Source organism: Ptychodera flava, chromosome 12 (assembly GCF_041260155.1).
Source record: "Ptychodera flava strain L36383 chromosome 12, AS_Pfla_20210202, whole genome shotgun sequence".
Lineage (NCBI taxonomy): Eukaryota > Metazoa > Hemichordata > Enteropneusta > Ptychoderidae > Ptychodera > Ptychodera flava.
The window spans coordinates 3,806,612-3,830,552 of NC_091939.1; the positions used below are offsets into that span (position 1 = coordinate 3,806,612).

Here is a 23,941-nt window from a genome sequence, read left to right on the forward strand (position 1 = left end):
GAGCGGAATATTACTGATGAGATGTGGGAAATTGATATTAAAGTTAAAATAATCTCTCTTGTCATATAGCCTAGTAGAAAGGTGACCATTAGTGTCAAATTCAAGGAAAATATCCAGATATGAAGCAGAAGAGGCTGTTTCTATAGTTTCTTTAATCTCCAATTCTGGAGGATAAATCATCGCGAGATAGTCATTGAATTTGAAGTTATTCATTGAAATAACATCGTCTATGTATCTTAATGTTAGGTTGAAAGTTCTAGCTACAGAGACCTTTTTTCTGTTTGATTAGATTCTGGATAAATTGTCTCGTATAAGAACAGAAATGTCGGCAAGGGAGTTAGTACCCATAGGAATTCCTATACACTGTTGGAAAATTTGTCCCCTAAATTCAACAAATATGTTGTCGATGAGGAAATCAAGTATACTGATAATGTCTTTCTCGGTATAAAAAACTTTAGCATTAGTAGTATTTTTTACAAAATATGTAGAATTATACCCGAATAGCACATAATTGTAACGGTGTGAACCGTTTTTGTAGAAATATGCTTGGTTGATGATGTTTTTAAGCGTTCTTTCAATTTATCACCTGGTATTGTGGTATACAATGTAGAAAAATCGAAAGTTTTAATAGATGTTATTTTTGAAATAGATCTTGATTTCTTTGTTTGTTTTTCCCTGGCTCCCCTATGGTCTGACAAACCGCGCGCGATCGATATCATACGGACCAATGCGCATGCGCCATTTTTCAACCTCCGACCTTTCAACTTGACGAAGGTAAGAAAGCGAAACGTGCAGCAGGGAATTTGGAAATCATTTTCGCCGCTGTGCAGGTTTCAAAGTTTTTTTTCAGACTTCAGGCAAAAAAGCCAATAGACCGAAAAGTGTATTATTCGCAAAACCTGCAAACGAGCTCGATTATGAGAATCGAAGAGATTTCGAGAATCTGATGGATATTAGAAACACAGGCTCTTGACTCGGGAACTGGTCAATTGGACCCCACGCCAATTGGACCCAAGTCAATGGACCAATGATAGAGATAGATATTATTTAATCCTTTCACATTTTGTTGGTCAGTGACGGCTAGCGGTTCGTCTGCATTGAGTCAAGAGCCTGTGATTAGAAATCCAGCTGGGGCCTACGTCCTGTGTCACAGGCATTCGACTCAATGCAAGCAAACCGTCACTGATGCTGCAACCAGCACTGGTTGTATCAGTGATGGTTTGCTTGCATCATTTTTTACATCCATGCTTGCATTGAGTCGAATGCCCGTGCGTCCTGCAGCTGGCGTAGCCTACGTGCCCTAGCTCTGAACGGCAGGGCTCTGTGTTACCGGCGTTTATACGGCCTCCCACCACAGGAGGCCATAACGCCGGGAACACACAGCCCTGCCATGTAGAGCTATACGGGCCCCAGAAACGGCGTGACATAATTTTCATATATCGAGCGACCAAGTCGTAACCTTTGACCTCAAAGTTGTTAGTGGACACATGATAGTCTCTTTCACTGACAACGTTGCGCTCTGTTCGGCACATGTGATCGATACAGCAGAGAAACCGCTGTTTAAACAGGCAGGTAATGTCATCAAATGCGTATTCCTTCCATACATCATGGCTGATTATGACGATTGTGATGATCATTTATTCAAGTTTACTGAAGCCCATCAAATACAAACTAATTTTGATTATCCTCCAGTTCACATTTTTAGCTCCCATAGCCCTATGTATATATGCAATGGAAGCTATTCTTATAGGCTAGGGAAATGTCTGTATGTCTGTATGTCTGTATGTCTGTATGTCTGTCCGTCAACATCAAAAACTCCAAAACCGCTGTACATTTCATCTTGATATTTGGTGTGTACATGGATGATGGGCTGTAGATGAGATTTTGTTCAAATGAAGTTGTCATTGCCAAAAATATGCAAATTAAGTGAAAAAATGTAAAAACAGTCAAATTGAAAAAACTCAATAACCACTGAGCAGATTACATGAAAAATTAGCATGTAAGTACTTTGGGCTGACATGAAATGATTGTGCACATCTTGGGTCAGTATCTTGGACTTGCTATTTTTCATGAATTTTTTTTGTAATTTTCTCCCATTTTTGGTCAAAAAATCTCCTGCTCTGAAACCACAAGTCCGATTGATTTGAAACTTGGTATGGAAGTGCATAGGAGTGACCTTTCCCAAATTTGGCAAATCGTGGTGAAATTTGCATATTTTTAGTTTACACGTCCATAGACTCCCATGTATAAGGCAGATCTCCATAGACTCCCATGTATAAGGCCACGAAAAATAAAAATTGTGTTTCTCATCGTATTCATATTGCAAAAAGGATGCAGTGACACAATTTTTAGTCCCCACGGATGAAGTCCAGTGAGCTTATAGATTGGGTCATGTCCGTCTGTTCGTCCATCCGTGATCCATCCGTTCACGCATATATCTCGGATATTTTGACAAAATGTCATGTGACCTTGATGACCTTTGATCTCAAATATACATATTTGTCCATAACTCAGTAACCACAAGTGCTACCACCCTTCATATATGGTATGATGGGACAGCTTATGACGCCACATATTGTACCTCATTAATTATGCACATATCTAATTTTGAGCGAGCCAATAGAGCTAGAGGTCTGATTTTTGGTATATAGGGATAACTTAGCGAAACAATTTTTTTGACAAAATGTCACGTGACCTCGGTGACCTTTGACCTCAAATATACATATTTGTCCATAACTCAGTAACCACAAGTGCTACAGCCTTCATGTATGGTATGATGGGACACCTTATGACGCCACATATTGTACCTCATTAATTATGCGCATATCTAATTTTGAGCGAGCCAATAGAGCTAGAGGTCTGATTTTTGGTATATAGGGATAACCTAGCAAAACAATTTTTTTTGACAAAATGTCACGTGACCTCGGTGACCTTTGACCTCAAATATACATATTTGTCCATAACTCAGTAACCACAAGTGCTACAGCCTTCATGTATGGTATGATGGGACACCTTATGACGCCACATATTGTACCTCATTAATTATGCACATATCTAATTTTGAGCGAGCCAATAGAGCTAGAGGTCTGATTTTTGGTATATAGGGATAACTTAGCAATACAATTTTTTTGACAAAATGTCACGTGACCTCGTGACCTTTGACCTCAAATATACATATTTGTCCATAACTCAGTAACCACAAGTGCTACATCCTTCATGTATGGTATGATGGGACACCTTATGACGCCACATATTGTACCTCATTAATTATGCACATATCTAATTTTGAGCGAGCCAATAGAGCTAGAGGTCTGATTTTTGGTATATAGGGATAAGGCCAAAGTAATTAAATTCTTTGTTTTGCGTCCACTCTAAATGGGAAAAGGTACGCGTCTAAGCGGCTGAAAAACACACACAAGAAAATTAACACAATGTAATTTGATTGCAGCAAATAAAAAATTGTAACAAAATTTTAGTTCAGAAAAGCTAAGCGGTCATGTCCTAAAATTTCCTATTCAAATACACTGTGTGTGTTTTTTCATGAAAACCTTAAAAACCTAGGCGGGTGGGGACGCAAAACAAAGAATTTAATTACTTTGGCCTAACTTAGCCAAAACAATTTTTTTGACAAAATGTCACGTGACCTCGGTGACCTTTGACCTCAAATATACATATTTTTCCATAACTCGGTAACCACAAGTGCTACACCCTTCATGTTTGGTATGATTGGACACCTTATGACGCCACATACTGTACCTCAATAATTATGCGCATATCTCATTCTGAGCGAGCCAATAGAGCTGGATGTCTGATTTTTGGTATATAGGGATAACTATAGGAGAGAAATTTTTTGACCAAATGTCATGTGACCTCGATGACCTTTTTACCTAAAATATATGTTTATGTCAATAAATAAGTAACCACAAGTGCTATGTCCTTTGTATTTAGTAGGATGGGAGACCTTATGACAACACACGCTTTACCTCATTAATTATGTACACATCTAATTCTGGGCAAGCGAATAGAGCTAGAGATCTGATTTTTTGGCATATAGGGATTAATTAGCAATATAATTTTTTTTTTTCAAAATGTCATGTGACCTCGATGACCTTTGACCTTGATTATACATATATATGCATATTTCAGTAACCACAAGTTCTATACCCTCCAATTTTGATAGGATATTAGACCTTAAGATGTCACATCTTGTACCTCATTTATAATGCGCATATGTATTTCTTGGCTGGCCAATACTGCTAGAGGTCTGATCTTTTTTCCCGATTTAGAACCATAACTTAGACATGCCTCATGTGTTTCAAATTGGGAACAACGACATAGACCTATGTGCCCATAGATCTCAACATATACACTCCAGTGATACTTCTTAATGACCACATTTTCCTGCCCCATCAAGACTAATACTCCTATTACAAGTGGGGACTATGTCATTGTAAATGACTTGTTGAGTTAATGGTTGTATCACAGTATTCGATATATCTAATTCTGTATTTTTTCCATTTTACATTCTGAATAATTACATTAAACATATTTCACTGTCTCCAGTACATTTCATTTAAGTATTTTCACTTCATGCACTTTATCCCTTTCACACATGTTCAAATATCTGACCAGAGAACAAACACTAAATAGTTCAGGATGGGAGCTACAGTGTCATTGACGCTATTTTTTTAAATTAGGACCAAGTTTAGTATTTTCACTCCCAAACATTCATGAAACATGGTCACAATCAACTTTATCATGATGGTTATGATTTATTCACATAATTCAAATACTTTGAGCCGCCTCAAACATCATCCTTCATAGATATAAAGTTAAACTGAGAAATTATCAACTTTGTCCTCAGTTCATATTTTTGTGACGCTTAATTCATATACTTATAGCCACAAACAATCTCTATACATAAATAACTTAAATTGAGAAATTTTCAGTTTGGTCCTCAGTTCACTTTTTTTGGTGATGCAAGGACCAAGTTATATGTATTTTCACTCTCAATCATGCTCTCAGTCAAACATCCTCTGTCCATAAAGAGTTCTTTCAGTGTTTTTTTCTGGTTTGAAATTTAGCTGGTCAACACAGCCTAAAATGTGTTCAGTCAGCTTTGTAATCATTGATAATTGGAATTAAGTCTGGACAAGAATTCAATCTTAACAATCCCAGTGTGTGGTCATTGTACATAGAAAGGCTGCGTTGATAAACAGAATACTTGGTATTGTAGCTTGCTGCAGGGCGTGTTTATACACAAAACTAAACAGTTTAAAACTACTGGTAAAATAGCTGAAATTTACAGCTAATGCCCCTTTAAAGTGTAGCTTTTCATTGTGCATTTCCAAGGTCATTATGGGACCCAGTTCTCTGAATATAGGTGATGGGCCTTCTCAAATGATACTTATTTCCTCATTTTGATATGTTGTTGATGTTCATTTGTGCTACTAAAGTTTAATCTCCATTTATTCTCATGAACTTAACTCACCACAGATACTGCTATATCATTCAAAATGTGGAAATATTACCCGGTTGTGCAAGCGCAAAATCCACATAAAATTAACTTTTGCCACCCAAATTGGAGAGTGAAGCGAGTTGTTTCAGGGAAAAAAAAGCAAGCAAAGAAACAAAAAGTAGAGACGACAAATGTAAGTAAGCCTATTACTGCATGACCAGCCCATTACTGTATAACTCATTTTGTTGGCTTTTGATGTTTTCCTTTTATTACAAATAATTAACTTTCACATTACATAGTTCACACTCATAAAAAATTTTATTTAACCTTTTCTTACTGTTCTAATTGCTGAAGATATTTAACTATTTAACTGACTTTGTTCAAATGTATTTTGATCAAATTTAGATAGTCATTTTTCATACAATAAGGTTATTCCCAAAATACCGGAATTTATGTCCGAGCGAGTACATCGTGCAGTGGAGGTATTGTCCAAGATGCGTAGCGTCGAGGACAATACTGAAGTGTACGATGTATGAGGACATAAATTCAGGTATTTTGGGAATAACCTTATTATGATACACCTTTTTAGTCCAACTTAACAAGAAAAACGTCATAATTCAGGCGTGTTTTGGATGCCCGTCGCGCACTGTACTGAGCGATTGCGAGCAGACTGGTAGAAATTGTAGGTTAGCAGCATAATTTCACTCCAATTCACAGGTTTTGGACTGACCATGATTTAATTTGTGAAGTACTGAATGCTAAGAAGTATATTTTTTGTAAAAAATGTAAAATTTACTCTTTCTTTCCCCATGTTGACGTTAAGGTGTTTTGAGGTCAAAGGTCAAATAGCGTCCAATAACACCTAAACTTATTTTACTCCGCGTCAGAGTTATTGAACTACGCGTCTTCCCTAATTTTGTCAAAATTTAACAAAATCTGCCTCAGCTACGTTACCGTTAGGGACCTCCATCCCAAATAACAATTTGACTTAGGGTTCCAGAGAAGATACCTTTTGACCTAAAAATAGCAAAAATTTCCCAATAAATTCACATATGCAAATTTCAGCACAAGTTGATAAGATCTGACATAGATTACCCCTAGGAACCTTCATACCAAATTTCAAAACAATCAGACCAGCACTTGCATAGAAAAAGATTTTTGACAGAAAGATTTCACCACAAAAATTCAAATAGATTACGCAAATTTTGCCACACTTTGAGAAAGTCTCATTGAGGTTACTTTATAGAATTGCTATGCTAAATTTCAAAGTGATCAGACAAGCATTTTGAGAGAAAAATATTTTTGACCAAAACAGCAGAAATTGCCCCCAAAATAAAGATATGCAAATTTCAACACAAAATGCACCTACTCAACATACCGGTAGGTTGTTATCCTTCTGTCTGGGTTTGGTTAAAATAGGTCAAGCTATTTCTGAGAAATGGTGGCAGACAGACAAACAGATGGACGCACACTCCATCCCATCCAATTCTATACATCTATAATAATAAAACTAATTAATAATAATGACAACTATAAGTAACTAATGCTACTAATATAGTAGTTATTAATATTATAACATGCCTATTATATTATATTATATATATATTAATAACTATGAGCCTGGTTTCCATGTGGTCAGACTCACCGCGTCATGGCCTTATGCTATTTAAATATGCCAGCTGAACTTTTGACTTGATGTACAGTAAATTTATCAATAATCGTCAACGCTGCATTCACTGTCATTGTCAGCAAATCATAAGCCCAACACATTGACAACACCATGATCATATTTATCTATTAAAATGTTATCTTTGGAAAAGAGATTAGTAAATACTTTTCTTTCCCAAGAACCAGGCAATCAGCATGCAGCTCCTCAAGCTTTGTTAATCCTTGATACAGTCTGTGAAAAGGCTGTACCGCCTGCTTGCCTGATATGTCTGGGTAAAAGGTCAAGACTTGGTCAGTCGGAATATAAAAATCATGTCTCGCCATACCTGCACCTCCTACAAGTATGGCAATAGTGTCCTGCTTTGGCTATACCAAAGCTAGGACACTCTTGCCATACTTGTAGGGCTAGGTCCTGCGCTGCCAAATTGAAGACTTTACAATGTGGTTTCATGACAGCACTCAGTAGCTTGAGGTTTTGCCTAGGATTTGGGGGTCGGATGACAGTCTGGTTTTGCCCTCTGGGGGACCCAGTAATCAGGTTGTTTTGTTGTTTGTATGTTGGTTGTGTTATTGTTGTTGACCAGTCAAATTCAACAAACATAACTACCGGTATTGTGTTGTTGTTGTTTCAAACATAATGTTTATGTCATGATGTCTTAAGATACACTACAAGGACACTATTACTATTTGACGTACCCAGTGCAACTCTCTCCTAACGTACTCTTTTGGTATACTTACACTGTCTCCCAACATACACTCTCAATGTACATTGGGAGAGAGTTGCATTATATTGCCCTTGTACTAGAAGGACATTATAGTAGTGTTTCTTATGGCATCTACATTACATTTGTAACAACAACAACAACACAATAGTTATGTTCATTGAATTTTATTGGTAAACAACAACAACAACAAGACCAATATAAAAATTAACAACAATACACAGTGTTTTCTCTGCATGTTCTTTGAAAGGGGCAATTTGTGCTTCGATCATCAAAATAAGGGGGCAGACTTGACATTTAAGGGGTAGTATTGGTGTTGATTTTGCCTTCTTACTCTTAGGAACGATAGTCACCCAGTTCAGTTGTGTTGTCTATGTTTCATACAGAACTATCATTGACATCATGATGGATGTGCTTGGCTGCTCTCCATCTTCTGTCGATTTGATACCCACAGGTTTCCGCTACTCAAATGTGACGCTTTTTGTCCCTTTTGACATTTTGTCTGACTTTGAGGGTTTAAATCCATGAAAATGTGCAGTGATCAAATTAATGATTGCTTTTCATTGCGATTGAGATTGTCATTGCAGCGTGCCTACACAATGCTAAAGCTGGAATTTTTCATAATTCTGTCATTGATACATTGTTTCAAGTTCTGCTTTCATACTTTACCGCCATCAAAACATGAACATCACATTGCATTAGAATCCATGGAGACTGAACCGAAACTACGTTGTTTGCAGTTCTTTTTGATGTGTACACTCTATGTCATGCACGTCACCAAAGCTGAATGACAGGTGATATTTTGTCTTTTCCGAGGGAATATTATGACTAGAAACAACAGTAAATTCACAGGTCGCTACACTGTGCACTTGGAACACCCTCATATATGGGACGTCTTTGCTTGCTGTGTTTTGTGCGTGATTTCCGCACTGTCAGTAACTTTTTCAGGGCAGACAATGGTTCAAAATGCGCAATTGCGCAGTCAACAGAAGACACTGACGCAAACAACAACAAGCAGGTTACTGGGTCTCCAGTGGTTTGCCAGTGTACTTTGCCCTTTGACAGTTCACACTGCAAAGCACAATCATAAAATTTTCTGTTGAATGGGGATCAAAGTCTACATTTTCAGTTAAATACCTACATGTATATGTCAAAACTAGATGCATTTGCTACAAAATGATAGGTCAAGAAGTCCTTGTTTGTGATCAGTTAGTTTGTGGGCTAGATTGAAAACGTGAGGTCGAAAGTCCATATTTATCAACATTCTTGTGGTCATAAATCTATATGTGGTATATACATGATTGTGTAAACACTATACCGGTACACTGTAGCTGCAGCAGTGTTGCCCCAAGGTGCCTCACGTGCCTCACTTCTTGGTAATAAAAGATATGAGTTAATTGAAACGGCCTGTGTTTGAATAACTGTTTTAATAGAAAATCTCCAATCTAATCACACTTTAGTATCCATGCAGTGAATGTATTAATGTTGGTAATCTTTATAAAAGAACACACAGGACAAAATGGCAGATGACAATACCAGCATGCCAGCTGCAAAGAAAGCTAAATGTGAAAGTGGTGATGTACAGGAAGCCAGGAAAGATTTCACAGGTTTTGTGGTCGACAAGGTACTCAATGAAGTCGTACAGAGCAAGGCAATATTTGTACAAGGACATTTTAAAGGTTCTGATGAACCAGCTGTTGTCATCTTGGAGAAGACTGCATTCGATAGGGACACCCTTGGTGACATGCTATCCAGCAGAATGGAGCTTCAGAGAATAATGCAAAATGATATTTATGATGTGTATAATGGATATCCACCTCAAAACCTCAACGGTATGTATAGATACATGTACTTATTACAGCAAAAAAACAGGATTGTTGGACAGTCTCATATACATTACGTTTACTTTTTTTGTACGTGGAACACAAGTTTTGTAGATAACATTGTAGATAAAAAGAACTGACTCATTTAAGTGTCTGGATAGAGAACACACAAGGGAATTGCTAAATTACTGATCGAGTTGATAGTAGAGACCGAAGTTAATTAGGACAGCACTCTGGCTAAAACAAACCTTGATACTAATATTTTTTTATAGACACACAAGGATAAACAGTGGGGTGGAGAGTTACATGATTAGTATTTCACTCAAATGAGTCAGTTCCTTTTATCTACGATGTTATCTACAAACTTGTGTGGGACGTACAAAAAGTAAACATAATGCAGTGTTCTCCCCAGGATATTTTGACAAGAGGGCGAAGACGTGGTGCGAAGCAGCACACGCGACCGCGTAAGCGGTCGCGGGGGGAGGTCAGGAGGGGGGTGTCCCCCTCCTGCCGTTGGAGCTTTTGAAAAAACAGAGGTTAAAATGGTGTTATTTGGTGGCATCTGGGAGTAGTATTTTTTCCGATTTTTTTCGTATAAAAACTCAGAGGAAAGAGATCTGAGACAGTGTTGCGATAACTTTTATTCTAGTTCACTGATTTCAATGAAGATTACATTTTTTGAAAACGAAAACATAGCGACAGACATACATTCATCGATGTCAAAATTATCACCATAACACTCACGTATTCTCATCCTGATACACGTCCGGCCGAGCCTAAAAATAGGTCGTTTTGCTTTGGGAAGGAATACGCAAGCGAAATTCTAACCTCCTATAAAAACTTCAGTATACTCTGCTGTCCTTGGTTACCCTCAAGCTCCTTGGCATGTTTACTCAGCTAAGTCGGTTACCTAATGCACTGGTCCCTATGGAGGGACCGTGGCTAACGTTACGGCCTGAGCCATGCAAATATGGCTGCCATCGATGAGTTGCACATGGGCCTATGATCTCGGATGACATCACAAACTCGCGAGATTTGCAAGATCGATGAGAATTACGTTTGCAGCCTACAGGATCGACGCTCACGCTTGCATTTTGCTTGTAAATCACCGTCAACTTTTTATCTCGTACATTTTATTGTTCTATTTTTCAAAAAAATAAATCTTTTTCATTTCTGGCAAGGGGGCGCTCGGAATTTACAAGAGGGTGCCACGCCCCTGTTACCTTATTCAGGGAGAACACTGATAATGTATAATGAGACTGTCCAAGCCATCCTGTTCTTCGCTGCAGCAGTTGACATTGGTGCTTTCGCACAATATATGAAAGGGAACTTAATTTACCACTGCTGCCATTCATAGCCCAACCTTCCCATGATTGTATTTTGTTCCCAACAAAACAATGTGCTATATCCATAGCCCCACCATTCCCATGGCTGTGTTATGACCCGTTGTAACCTACAGGGTGGTTGCTTTATTGATCAGCAAAATTTACACATATCAGAATTTTACAATATGAATCTTCATTGTAGTTGAATCACCGTATGAGATACAAAGATACACCAACAGGCTCTTGGCCTGCAGCTCTTATTTCATGTAGACCAAATTTCTGTTCCACTTTACCCCCATTGATAATTTAATTCAGCTTTTTGGACTCACACCGTTGATATTCACTTTTTTCCGCAAAATTTTTTATCATTCTCATATTGAGTCACATCATTTTTAGCAGCTTTGTGTTCAAAATAATAGCTTGGCAACTTTGTATCTGGCAATGGTTGTATAATCAAACTACAAAATGCTGGGTACATTTCTTTGCCGATATACCGGTACAAGATGCACTTGTTGAAAATGATAACATTATTGCAATAGAACTTTAAATCCTATGCAAGTTAATTTATTTCATTCAAAAATGTTAAAAAAAGTTTTTAATGGAGTGCTGTTTCAAATTTCTTTTCTGTTTGGATAGCTTTCAGAATCATTGGTTTCTACAAACAAACCATAACTGTAACTTGTCTTCCAAAAATGTAATTTAGGTTCCTTAAGACAACTTGATAACTTCATTTTTGATTAACTATGATGGTAAAAACTTGCAAGGATAAAATTTGGGGTCTGTTTGGAAAACAACTTTTCCACCAAAAGTGTAAGAAAGATTACAAACAACTTTGATATTTTGATATAGTTGGATCTGAGAAAATAACTGTAGAATTTGCAAATTTATTATCTCTACCAGCCAAAATGTAGTCCTCTCTGAAATTTCTTGTCGTACAGTTTTCATCATTGATGTGTCAAACTTACTTCTGACTCACTTTCATCATTGTAAGCGCAGTGTCATTGACAAAGTTGTTGCCTTTCATCACCTAGGGATCAGCACAAGAATAATCTACCCTGCCACTGAACGTCATATTATGAAGTACACATCACAACAAGTCTACTTGATTGAAGAGACAGCTGCCGATTATCAAAACATCACACTGCCATCAATCACATCACGGGCATTTAGTATACAGGTATTTGTGATTCAAACACTGTCATTTGCTCATTATTTTTATTCAGAATTGATGGCGAATCAAAGTAATTGAACAAATGTATAAAAACCATTTCAAGACAGATGCAAGGTCAAATAGAGATAAAATACTGATATCCTGTTGACATAATGTGATTTATAATATGTGTAATAGCTGCAGCCTCAGTGATGTGACATTCTGTGAAAGGACGGAACTGAACCCAGCTGATAATTCTACCTCTCCAATGTAAAAGCAAATAGAGAGAGACTGGTAGTTTCCCTTTTTGTTTCACATTATATATTATTGCCTGAATACATGGGTTTATGTGCCTGAGAGCAGGTGACAATTTGCCCAAAGCCAGGAGGGCAAATTGTCTCCTGCTGCGAGGGCACATAAACCCATGCATTCAGGCAATAATATTTTTATTACATGCCTGGTCACAGTTAATGCTAAATGACATTTAGTTACATGCAAGGTATTTTCAAACAATTTTACCATTATCGACCAGCATCAAACTGATTTTAACAAAAGTCAAAATCGTAGTGCGCGCATGGATATTTTACATCTAGCGTTAAGCGCCTACTTTGATTCCGAAAACGTCAAAGGGCTTCACTGTACTGGGTAACCATGGAAACCGGTCAGTACATCATTCACTGGCCTGCTAACTCGCCGGATGTTCCTATTCAAATCAATGCACTGATTTGTACTCACATAGAGGCATGTAATAATGATCTCTTTTGAATTTCACATGCATAAAATCAAAACCTTAGAACAAAGTTTTGTTTTTTCACAGTGGGTGTACAATATCCTGGACAAGAAGGCAGAGGCTGATAGAATTTTGTATGAAGATGAAGATCCGGAGATAGGATATCTGTTGGCTCCAGATATGAAATGGGATCAAACCCAAATAGATAATCTGCACATCGATGCCATATGCCATAAGAGAAACATCAAGTCAATACGGGATCTGACGGAAGGTCATCTGCCACTTCTGCAAAACATCAAGGAAAAGGGCACAGTAAGTGTTATGCAGTACTGATTTTCCATTAGTAGGGTATTTTATCTGTCTCCATCTTAATGGAACAGAAGCTGTGATTTTTCATTATTTTTTTCACCACTTTTGATTTTCACTTCACCTTCAAGTTCCTTTTCTACTAATGATTGGTAATATATTACTGAAAGTTGCCATTGTTTCATACCAACAATCTTTCCTGCCAGATTGGCAACTTGACTGTTAATCTCATCATAGACACCATGGACATTTAAACTCTGTTGTTGTGGTTAAATGTTGCCTAAAATGTTCTTTATTTTACATTTCCACTACAGGAATTCATTTGTGAAAAGTACGGATTGACAAAGAACCATTTGCGTGTATTCCTTCACTATCAGCCGTCATATTACCACCTACATGTTCACTTCACTCACATCAACTTTGATGCACCTGGCAGTCGTGTGGGCCAAGCACATCTTTTATCAGACGTCATTGACAATATCCAACTTCAGCATGACTACTACCAGAAGAAGACAATGACTTTTACTGTCAGAGAAAAAGATCCATTGTTTCAGAAATTCAGAGAAGCAGGGAAAGTTTAGGCTGTGATGACTGTTGCATTTTATGGTAATCGGTTTTACAAGATTCTTTTTAGAAAAATAATAGAGTACTGCTATTTTCCTGTGGCAGAAAATGCGTATTTGGGTTGATGTCCAAGGCAATCCAGTGGTTGCAAGTAGTTGTTGTTTGTATGAAAAGTAACAAAGCTAATCAAATGATTGTAATTGTATGGTGCACCAAACCTTTCACAAATAATGTTCAGCCAGGAGCAGTAATTCAGATACATTCTCTCTGAATATTGACCACGGACCAACATTGCATACTGCCATTAAACATTGACACCTGAACTGTCACTCACTAAGTTTTAAATGTACACACAAATTCCACACGTATCAAACAATTTTCATCAACTTTATGATTAACTGCTGTGTGACTGTGTGTGTGTGTGTGTGAAATCTTCTAAAGTGATGTAATAGATGTCTAATTCAACTTCAGTTTCTTTCTTAGAATTTTCAGATTTGTACAAATTGCTAGAAGAACAAGTATTTCTACATATTTGTAAGGTTTAGTGAAAGTTTGTCTTGCTCTATACTCCATTTGAGATCAATGAGTAAAATTCAAATACTATAAAGCCTAATTTTATGATGGTAAACATACATGAAATCTGTAGGATTCTCAATTATGAATGACAGTAAAAGTTATCTTTTAATAATATAATTTTGCCACCAGAATACTTTGCTGGAATCAATCATTAATACCTTCTTTGTTGTCAAATAATCAGGGTTTGTAATGGAGCCAGAAGAATCCGTGTATGTAATTTTCAAAAAACAACATTATTTTTTAATTAAAGAAAATAAACATTCCCTTTATCTCTCATCTCTCTCACACACACGCGCGCACACACACAGATACACACAAACCATATCAACCCTGATAATAACATTGGCACAGTAACTGTATGTGGTTCATAGTGCATGCAAGTATGAAGGAGAACAAACAATTTGGATTTAGAAAACTTTTGCAAAATATTGAGGAACAGTGCTATTCAGACGAAAATATAGTAGTACTTTTCATTGTTAACTCAAATACTTTTACTAGTCAGAGATTTTCTATTTTTGTATTGATATGTACTGTAGACTACCTTACATGTAGCTCGTATTCAAGAAATAAAGTTTGCATATGACAAATGGTCATCAACATAGTCTTGATAGTTAGATTCCTGGATCCATACACTTAAAATTCAATATACAATGACTTCAAGGTCAAGATGCCATTTTCATGGATACCATCTTTATTTGCAGTGGGGGTGGGGGGGGGGGGTATCATTTGAATTGCCTCTAGCCGAGCTGTAATAAAGTTTCACAGTCATCTTTTTGTAAAAAAGTCACTGCTACAGGATACTGGAGCGATGCAGTGAATCAAGTGTTTATAATGTAAAAATATTGTTTGATTAGCTAGCAGCTTTGAAGAAATGACCAGATCAGGGGAGGCATGGCGGGTGGGGGTGGGGTGTCTCCCTCTCGATGCTGCATTTCCAAAATATGTCAAAATATTGTCATTTGCTTGTATGTAAATCACATCTGATATCCAATAGCCCAGTCACAACTTTAAACATGTGCATGAAACACACAGTCACCCAGCATTCTCAAGCAGTGAAATGCAACAAAGGCAAGCATATCACTGCAAGAACATACAGAGACAGTTTAAAGCGAGATGCAGTATTTGTCAACACTTCATTATTAGATACTTGTGCAGTGGACAATCAGACAGCTGTACAATAGTGAATACATGGGGGAGGTCTCCCTGATACAGAAACTTTTGAAAATTTGATGTTATAATTGGGTGATATTTAAAGAATTGTCATGCTAAAATATACCCTACATGTATGTCCTAAATACTGGTTGCTCTCTGAGCAAATCACATGGCGGGATTCACAGAAAGCATCATGCTACATATAAGTATGACCACAGTCCCTCCATACAGTCCCTCACAGGTGTCTTAAGGGACTGTGGTATGACTAATTGCAACATGAATCAATGTGTGAATATGGTTATGAATTCAACATTGTGTATCACTGAACTCGCAGAAATTTCTGTGAATTGGAGACTGCTTTTATATTCTGTACATGTTTGTTGACATTGTGACGATAATGCATATTAAAACTGGAGAAAGAGTGATAGCTTGTCATACTTGCACATACATGTAAAGGCTATGTAAAGGAAATTTCTGTCAACGTGAGGGCGCTTTTCCCATTGCATTGTGAGCACTACTGATCAAGGTTTTGATTCAATTTGTGAAAATGACAAGTGACAAGTGGAAATGCTTGGAAGTTGAAGATAAACATTGTTTTTATTGAGAAACTGATTCCTGTATGGACTCAAATTAAATTACATGTACATTGATAACCAAAATGTTAAAAATTACACAAAACTGATTGATTACAACCATATACATGTAGAACTTAGAAGACCAGTTCGAACATATTTTCTCAGTTATTTGCAAGATACTAATTGTATGCAAGAAAGATTCCAATATGAAAGCTGAAAATTAGTCACCGCAGAACACTATGATTATGGAAACGCTATCAAGAATGTAAGTTCAATCTCAAAGTCATAATTCCTTTAAGTTCAGTTCTATGTCATGGTAACATTAAGAAATTTGAGTACACCCCTGGGATCTAACATTTCACAACTATTTTGTATTTTCAACTGACCATCTATTAAAGTTTCATAACGCAATAATTTCTCTTATTCAAAGTACTGTAGTCTACATGAAGTAAGATGCATACAAGTTTTCATGGGTGTCCATTGTCTAGAGTTCATGTTACAAGTGTATACTTGTACATGAATGTTCTACCTTGCATATTTAAAATTACTTCACCTTCTGAGCGCAAACTTTTTCAAAAATGCCATAAATTTAATGCAGTCAGTGCGTTATTTACACTGATAAACATCAATTGTTGGCACTAAATAATTTCAAAGATGTCACAAAATGATGATGTAACTTTACCTGTAAGATGTGTTAGATTCTATCACAGTCCTTCCACAAAAGAGGACCATGATTCTATAGATCTACACAACCAGTCTCCTCATCATGAGTTTCAGTGTTATGCATCAATTGAGGCCTGGTTGAACATGATGATGTACTGTATACAGTCAAATTTACATCTCAACATTAAATCACGGAAAGATCTCTATTATATATCCCATGACCACCAGACTGATGTGGCTGTTACTTAAGAGATACATGTAACTGTACAACACTGATTCAAACTGGCAATAGTAATTTGAAAATGTGTCCACAGTGAAAGCCAGAAATTCTTCCTTGAGAATGCACTTTTAAAAATCTACATAATTGTCTATAAATTTTCTAAAAAAGTTTACTTTCAATAAAATTAGTGATTGTCGCATGTGCATGTAAATGTCAGTGTCATTTACACCATCAACATGTTGTCATGTCAACAAAACTTTGGCATTTGGCAGAAAAGAAACAAAACTTCAAAGGGATAAAAAGAAACATTCAAGAACTGATATGTTGATTGAAAAAATAAACATTAATTTATTTAATCCACTACACTACACTGAGTAGTTTGTCTTCATTTTGATACTTGGCTTGTTTGTTTTAACAAATAAGAAATTTGCCTTGTAAAGTTGTACATAAACGTGAGAAGGAGGTCCTATTTCTGAGTGTGATTTGACACCGCATATTAACAAACATCTGTGTGAAACCTTCCTTTACATGGATTTCTTATCACTCTTTTCTGACCCTTTTAGTAACATGAAAGGTAGTACTTGTCATTTAATCATAACAACTGTTACAAGGAAAGAACCATTACTTTTCAATCTACACTGTCACACTTGAGCTGTGCTGATACAGTTACGGTCAATTGCCTGCAGTCCATACCGATATGGTACCCACGTTGTCTGATAAACACATACATGTATCCAATCACACAACACTTGCTTAATTCCTATACCAGTACATGAACGGAGGAAGGAAGAACCAGTCACTTTGAGATCATGTGTTAGCAATTTCTTAGTTTCTCTGAGCAGTTCAACCCACAGACAATGTATTGGGTCTGACATGAGCTAGCAAATAGTTTCACATGGAAAGTGAAATACATGTTCCTTTGTTCATCCAGTGTTCTTGGTTTCAGATCAGTACTGTTGTACATCATGTCTCAAATGACTCTACATTTGTTCTCCATATGAAACACATGTTTAGATGCAGAAAAAGTATGGGGTCTTTTTCTGTTTTCCCTCTCTTTTGATGCCCTTTACCAATTTACAAACGTAAAACTACTGTTATCAGAAAAATAAAAACAAATTTACTTCCTGAACTAAGAACCCCTAAACTCTGAGTACTTTTTTAAGGTTTGTGTCATTCAGTCTCTTCTGCGATGGCTGTCAAGTTTTGATGAAACCCTGGCATGTCTTCACCAAACTTACTCCTGTGTGCTGCCCTCTTTGCTGGAAGAAGTTTCTGGAAAAAAAGGAAAAACCACTGTCATGACAAAGACTCTGCCCTTTTCAAAATGTATCCTTAAGATTGCTGTGCAGTGGCAGTACACAAACCTTACACACCGTACATGTATCTTTACTATCAATACAACATCCCTGCTGATGTGCAGCTGCCTCAGGTTATATCTGATTGGTCGATTGTCACTATTTATGGCAACTTAAGGAGTCTATTGTATATAATTCATTATAACCATAAGATTCAGCCAACCAATTGGATAACAGCTTCCGAGATGCTGCACATTAGCCCCAACATGTTACAACTCCAAGGGGAGTAATACAAGGGTACATGTACCGTACATGGTAAACGATTTGCTGATAAAAACACATGAAGAATAAAAACAAGGTAACAAACACCTGCTTTCGCAATGTCAAAGCTAGATAAGAAAATAAACAATAATATAAGAAAAACAATAAAAAATGAGTCAAGAAAGAAGAAAGACTGGCTAATATACACACACACACACGCAGATCAACGGTGTCAAGATTAACTGCAGTGGTATCTCAGCTACTCTGTCAAACCATAGCAAAGGATATGTATGTAGTAGTAGTAGTAGTAATTATTATAGTGACTGGTGATAAACACCAAGCCACAACGGGCTTATTAGTCACTTTAAAATAAAGTTAAATACATGTGTATGGAAAGTTGTAGCTGGTATATATTACTGGAGACGAGCAAATCAGAAAAAGCATCATAAAAGGCAAATGCAACAACCTACCTCATTATGTACGTAGGAATCACATACATAACACCAAACAGAAAAATCTGAGAAACTGAGAGTCATTGGATGTTCTGACACACAGCTGTGTTCAACCATGTGTTCATTGATGTATCTGCCACAGTACACCTGTAGATCAAAAACAAAATCTTGTATCAACTTCAAATCAAACCATCTCGACTGCATGAACTTTACCTATCTGGTGTGGAATTTACTATGGAAAATAACGCACACTGAAGTGGTTTACAATGGAAACCAAAAGTGTGAAGTTTCAATTGTAAGACCATAACGAGTGCAATTCCGACTTATACCACAAATATTATATTAAATATCAAATTGATCTCATTAATTATAAATCCTGATAAATGACAACGTGGCACGCAATAATCAATACTAATTTACATGTGAGTTAGTGGTGGCTAGAGAAGAAAACACCTGCTGCATTATGAGGAACACCTTTATTCAGATTGGTTTGTCAACAACTCACACCTGGTTGTATTAATTACCTGCACTTGTAGACAGTTCTCCATTTTATTTTGTGGTTGATTATGATCTTTGTACAAATCACAATTTTCTTTTTAGCTGTAAAGTTACTATGTTTACGATATTATTCATATTCACGGGCATGAAAACAAACCATTACTGTGTATTTGTGGGCAGTCATGTGGTTCAGCTCGACCAATTAAAACGCGATGGACAGGGCATGGTAATATAATCAACATTCACGTGTAACAAGAGATTAACATAGGCGTCACAGTGTGGGATTCCTAGCATCACAAGTTTCCTTTGATTTTGGAGTGAAGATAGTGAAATATGTACAAGTCATGCCTGCTGATACTGACGATATTAAACCAGGTGAGTCTTGTTTTTTGGTTATACTGATTTTTCCAAAGTACAAAGTATGGTTTCAAAAGATGATACATGTACAATGTACATGCTGTGTTATTTTTATTTGTGTAGAGCATGTTTTAATTATATGACCATACACATGTTAATTTTATTTTTGCACAAAAATATACATGAGTGTGCTTCTACAAAACTTATTGTGATGCATTGATTATTTAGAAATAGATAAGTAAACCTCCACTTTTAGTCTTATTTTAATACCGACACTTCATTAGGCTAATGATTTCTATTCAGAAAAGTGTTAGGTTTACTATTTAACATATGAATAAAAAGTATGGAGGCTTACTAATTTGCATGAGAACAAAAGGACTGCAAAATTAACTTTAAAATCAAAAACATTTTATGGTGTATGACCAGACATGTTATTAAAACAGCCTTATGCCTGCCAGGTTATGAGCTTGGGATCTTATATAAAGATTTATACATCTCTCTTTTCATTATGTGAATGTTGGACAATCAATTTTCTGTTTGTTGTAGTCCTTTGACATTTTGTGTGTGACTGTTTGTCATTTCCTTTCTATGGTGGGACAGTGTTAGAGGTGTTTCACACCTGTTTGTCTCTACCATTTATTGGCTGCTATTCTAGTTTTGTCATTCTGTTGTTCAACTGTTGTACTAAAAGTTTTATTCTTGCAGTATAGTGTTGTCTTTTTTTTATTTGTATGACTCTTTTCTGTCTTTTATATGTAATCTATGTATGCTAGTGAAGAAGTATTATTAATATATAAATAAATAAATAAATAAATAAATAAATAAAAAATAATCATAAAGACTTGAAGACAGTATAGGTCAACATTTTGAAGATCCCTTCTTACTTGTGTTCTCCTAATTACATAGTAACCACAGCTTAAATCTACTTCACATTAATATCATTTAACTAAACAACACATCACTGACTTTATTATAGTCTATAGAATAATGGAAACTAGTTCAGGATTGCATTCTCACCTCATAGCAGATAAGGCAAACCCAGTTTTCTCTTGGGTCATTGCATGTTTTACATGGTGCTCTAGTGTCGAGGCCATCGTCTGTAATATCACCAACCATGTCAAGATGAGGACACCAGTTCAGTGGTATTACTGCATACATTGTCACCTGTGAAATATGACAAAGTTTACTATAATCATAATTATCATAATTATATCATAATTATGGTTTTTCACTTGAATGAAGCAGGATCATTGTGCAAAGCAAGATGTGTTCAAAGTAAAGAGCAACTATGAAACACAGCTGACAAAATTGGTTTCAATTTTTTTAATGCACACTATGCTATGTCCCATACAGTATATCTTATAAACGTTGTTGCATCTTTGAACTGGAAAGAAAACAACTAGGAAAACATCTACAAAGGCTGAGCATTAGCGAAATTTTCTTATCTTTTGAAAGCAGGCATCATTTCCTACTAAAGTCACTGACCATTCTGCCACACCAGTCAAAAACACACATTGAAAACACATGCTGAAATCAACCTACTTGATCTTGTAGGATACTGGCTGTGGAAGCAGCAGCTCCAGCTTCACTGAGACTATCGTGTTCTTCAGAATCTGTTGGCTTGGCATTGTGCACATCTGCTGATTCAGGTTGCATCTCCTTTGCAATTAATTTGTCTTCCTTCTCAATTCCTTGGCCAGTTCCTACTGCAGCTTGTTCTTGATTTTGCATTTGAATCTTCTCTTCTTCATCTTGAGAAGTTTTGGAAGTGTCAATAATTCCTTCAGAAGTTCTGGTAGTTTTCCCACTATCTTCTTCAGATTTGGAAGTGTCAGGAATTTTTCCTTTGGGTTTTGAATTTTCTGCAGTTTCCTCAGAAGGTTTTGAAGTTTCAACAATTTCTTCCCTTTCCACTGGAAGATCTGTGATTGTCATTTCTGCCATTCCTTCAGTTATTAACCTGTCTTCTGTAAATGCCTCACCAGCGTCTCCACCTGCTGGTTGTCTGCGGAACAGTGAATTTGAATTCGTGAATTGGACCAATACTTTAAAATCAGTAATTTTCACAGGATTGAATTTCACTATGTTCAACTTGATGTTTGAGACATTTCACTAGGATTAAAGTTCTTAGTTTTTGCCAGTAAAACAACAGACTCGATTGTTTTTAAAAAAATTTGCTGGAATTTAATTTGGCGCATTTTATGTTTCAGCGAAAATAGCAAAATTAAATCCTAGCGAATCATTAATGCTAATACAGTATAAGAATTTTCATGAGAAATTTACAGCAAAGTTATCGATTCAATAAAAACCTTTCACTCAGGTGAGAAGCTATTATCGGGAAAATTATCATGTGAATGCATTTTATTGTATGAACGGTACTTTTTTCAAAGTCACTGAAATTATGTACGATGAAACAAACAGTATGCACGATGACATGAATATAATGTACAATGAAACACATTCAAATTACACATGATCACAGACCATAAACAATACAGTGTGCAAGTTTTTGGACAGTATTGATTTCTCAGAAGATTAATGGATTTGACAATGAACATGAACTAAAAGAGAATGAGATGCAAAAACAGTAAATGTCAGATGCAGTTCAAATTAAAAAGGGATTTTGATCTGAAATGAGATATACACCAAAATGATGCAATACACCAGTTCATAATTGACAGTGCTATCATTGCTATGAGGACCTATAGAAACATGTAAGATAGCTCTCTCTCTGTCACCATCATCACTGGAAACAACACCATGACACAGTTCCTTTTCATTCTATCTTCTTGACAGGGCATTGCATGACATACCTATTTGTGATTGTCTCACTATCGTTTTCTTTCGTATCTTCATCTGTCTGAGATGTAACAGCTTTGACTTCAGGTAGTGTCACTGGAATGAAAAATTCAGTAAACAGATTTTTCATCAAAACTTTTATGTTTTTTTTTCAACACAGGATTTAAATTATCTAGAAGTGAACATGTACTAGCAGGACTTGCATTACTGGTGGCAGTGAAGTTGATGTATTATGACATAGATTTGTAATCAGACAAATTCCTTCATACTTGAAATAGAATCACTGGTATGTTTTTACCCCTGAAAGTCAGCAATAGGGTTATTGCTTCTTTGCTACACACAGGTATGAGTGTACCACTTTGTAACAGAGTCAATCTCACACAGGTATGAGTATACCACTTTGGAACAGAGTCAATCTCACACAGGTAGGAGTGTACCACTTTAGAACAGAGTCAATCTCACACAGGTATGAGTATACCACTTTGTAACAGAGTCAATCTCACACAGGTATGAGTATACCACTTTGTAACAGAGTCAATCTCACACAGGTATGAGTATACCACTTTGTAACAGAGTCAATCTCACACAGGTATGAGTATACCACTTTGTAACAGAGTCAATCTCACACAGGTATGAGTATACCACTTTGTAACAGAGTCAATCTCACACAGGTATGAGTATAACACTTTGTAACAGAGTCAATCTCACACAGGTATGAGTATACCACTTTGTAACAGAGTCAATCTCACACAGGTATGAGTATACCACTTTGTAACAGAGTCAATCTCACACAGGTACGAGTATACCACTTTGTAACAGAGTCAATCTCACAACTGGTTTGTAGTATTGCCATTTCCAGCATTTTACAGGTGCCATGATACTGCAGTTTTCTACAAATTGGCAAACACAGAGTTTAATGGCACAGGTTCAAAATCATCCATAAATTTAAAGTTATTTATTCAAACCACTATTTGTCGATATTACAGCCATATAAAATCAGATTTCATTTGCTTTTTACTCACCTTCCACTTTCCATCATTATTTTAAAATTTCTAATTTAATTCAAGCTACAATCAAATCTCACAGAAATTAATCTGGAAGTTGACAAAATCACGCAAAAGTACAAAACAAGAGAAATGAAAATGTAACTGTTACCTTGAAACTGTAAGCATTGCCAGTATTTGTGATGTGCATGTAATGTGTTGAGGATGCACTTCACAGCTGAAGGGCTTGGCTCACTGTATTCAATACTAGGACATGTATCTCCCAGTAGAATCTTTGTACACATCGCCATGGAGCGTGATATGGAGATGAGATTGTATCCACCCTACAAACAAACAAACAAAA

General features: G+C 36.4%; 2 protein-coding genes across 5 annotated transcripts in view; one reads left to right on the plus strand and one right to left on the minus strand.

Annotated features, from left to right (window-relative positions):
- The first annotated feature begins 1,045 nt into the window (after positions 1-1,045).
- Positions 1,046-14,915, plus strand: LOC139144737 (m7GpppX diphosphatase-like). Of its 3 annotated transcripts, XM_070715463.1 has the most exons (6): positions 1,119-1,572; positions 5,497-5,651; positions 9,353-9,680; positions 12,028-12,173; positions 12,964-13,188; positions 13,497-14,915. In XM_070715463.1, exons 1-6 carry the CDS (start codon positions 1,488-1,490, stop codon positions 13,761-13,763), a joined length of 1,206 nt encoding a protein of 401 aa, XP_070571564.1. In that variant the 5' UTR covers positions 1,119-1,487; the 3' UTR covers positions 13,764-14,915. The 3 variants fall into 3 exon arrangements, with proteins under 3 accessions (XP_070571566.1, XP_070571564.1, XP_070571565.1); XM_070715465.1 differs by lacking the exons at positions 1,119-1,572; positions 5,497-5,651 and adding an exon at positions 1,046-1,069; XM_070715464.1 differs by lacking the exon at positions 5,497-5,651 and having other exon boundaries at positions 1,460-1,572.
- A 1,127-nt stretch (positions 14,916-16,042) lies between these two features.
- Positions 16,043-23,941, minus strand: part of LOC139144736 (histone deacetylase 6-like) — a 37,175-nt gene continuing 29,276 nt past the window's right edge. For both annotated transcript variants that reach the window (XM_070715460.1, XM_070715461.1), the window contains exons 31-36: positions 23,750-23,921; positions 22,609-22,690; positions 21,338-21,800; positions 20,813-20,959; positions 18,959-19,087; positions 16,043-18,204 (exon numbers count right to left, since the gene is read on the minus strand). In XM_070715460.1, the coding sequence (XP_070571561.1) occupies positions 18,103-18,204; positions 18,959-19,087; positions 20,813-20,959; positions 21,338-21,800; positions 22,609-22,690; positions 23,750-23,921 (1,095 nt within the window). In that variant the 3' untranslated portion in view covers positions 16,043-18,102. The remainder of the gene's footprint in view (positions 18,205-18,958; positions 19,088-20,812; positions 20,960-21,337; positions 21,801-22,608; positions 22,691-23,749; positions 23,922-23,941) is intronic.

Coding starts and splice junctions, on each gene's coding strand:
- LOC139144737 (XM_070715463.1), top strand. CDS start 1,488: ATGATAGTCTCTTTCACTGACAACGTTGCGCTCTGTTCGGCACATGTG. Junction 9,681..12,027: donor TCCACCTCAAAACCTCAACG/GTATGTATAGAT, acceptor TTCATCACCTAG/GGATCAGCACAAGAATAATC. Junction 12,174..12,963: donor CACGGGCATTTAGTATACAG/GTATTTGTGATT, acceptor GTTTTTTCACAG/TGGGTGTACAATATCCTGGA.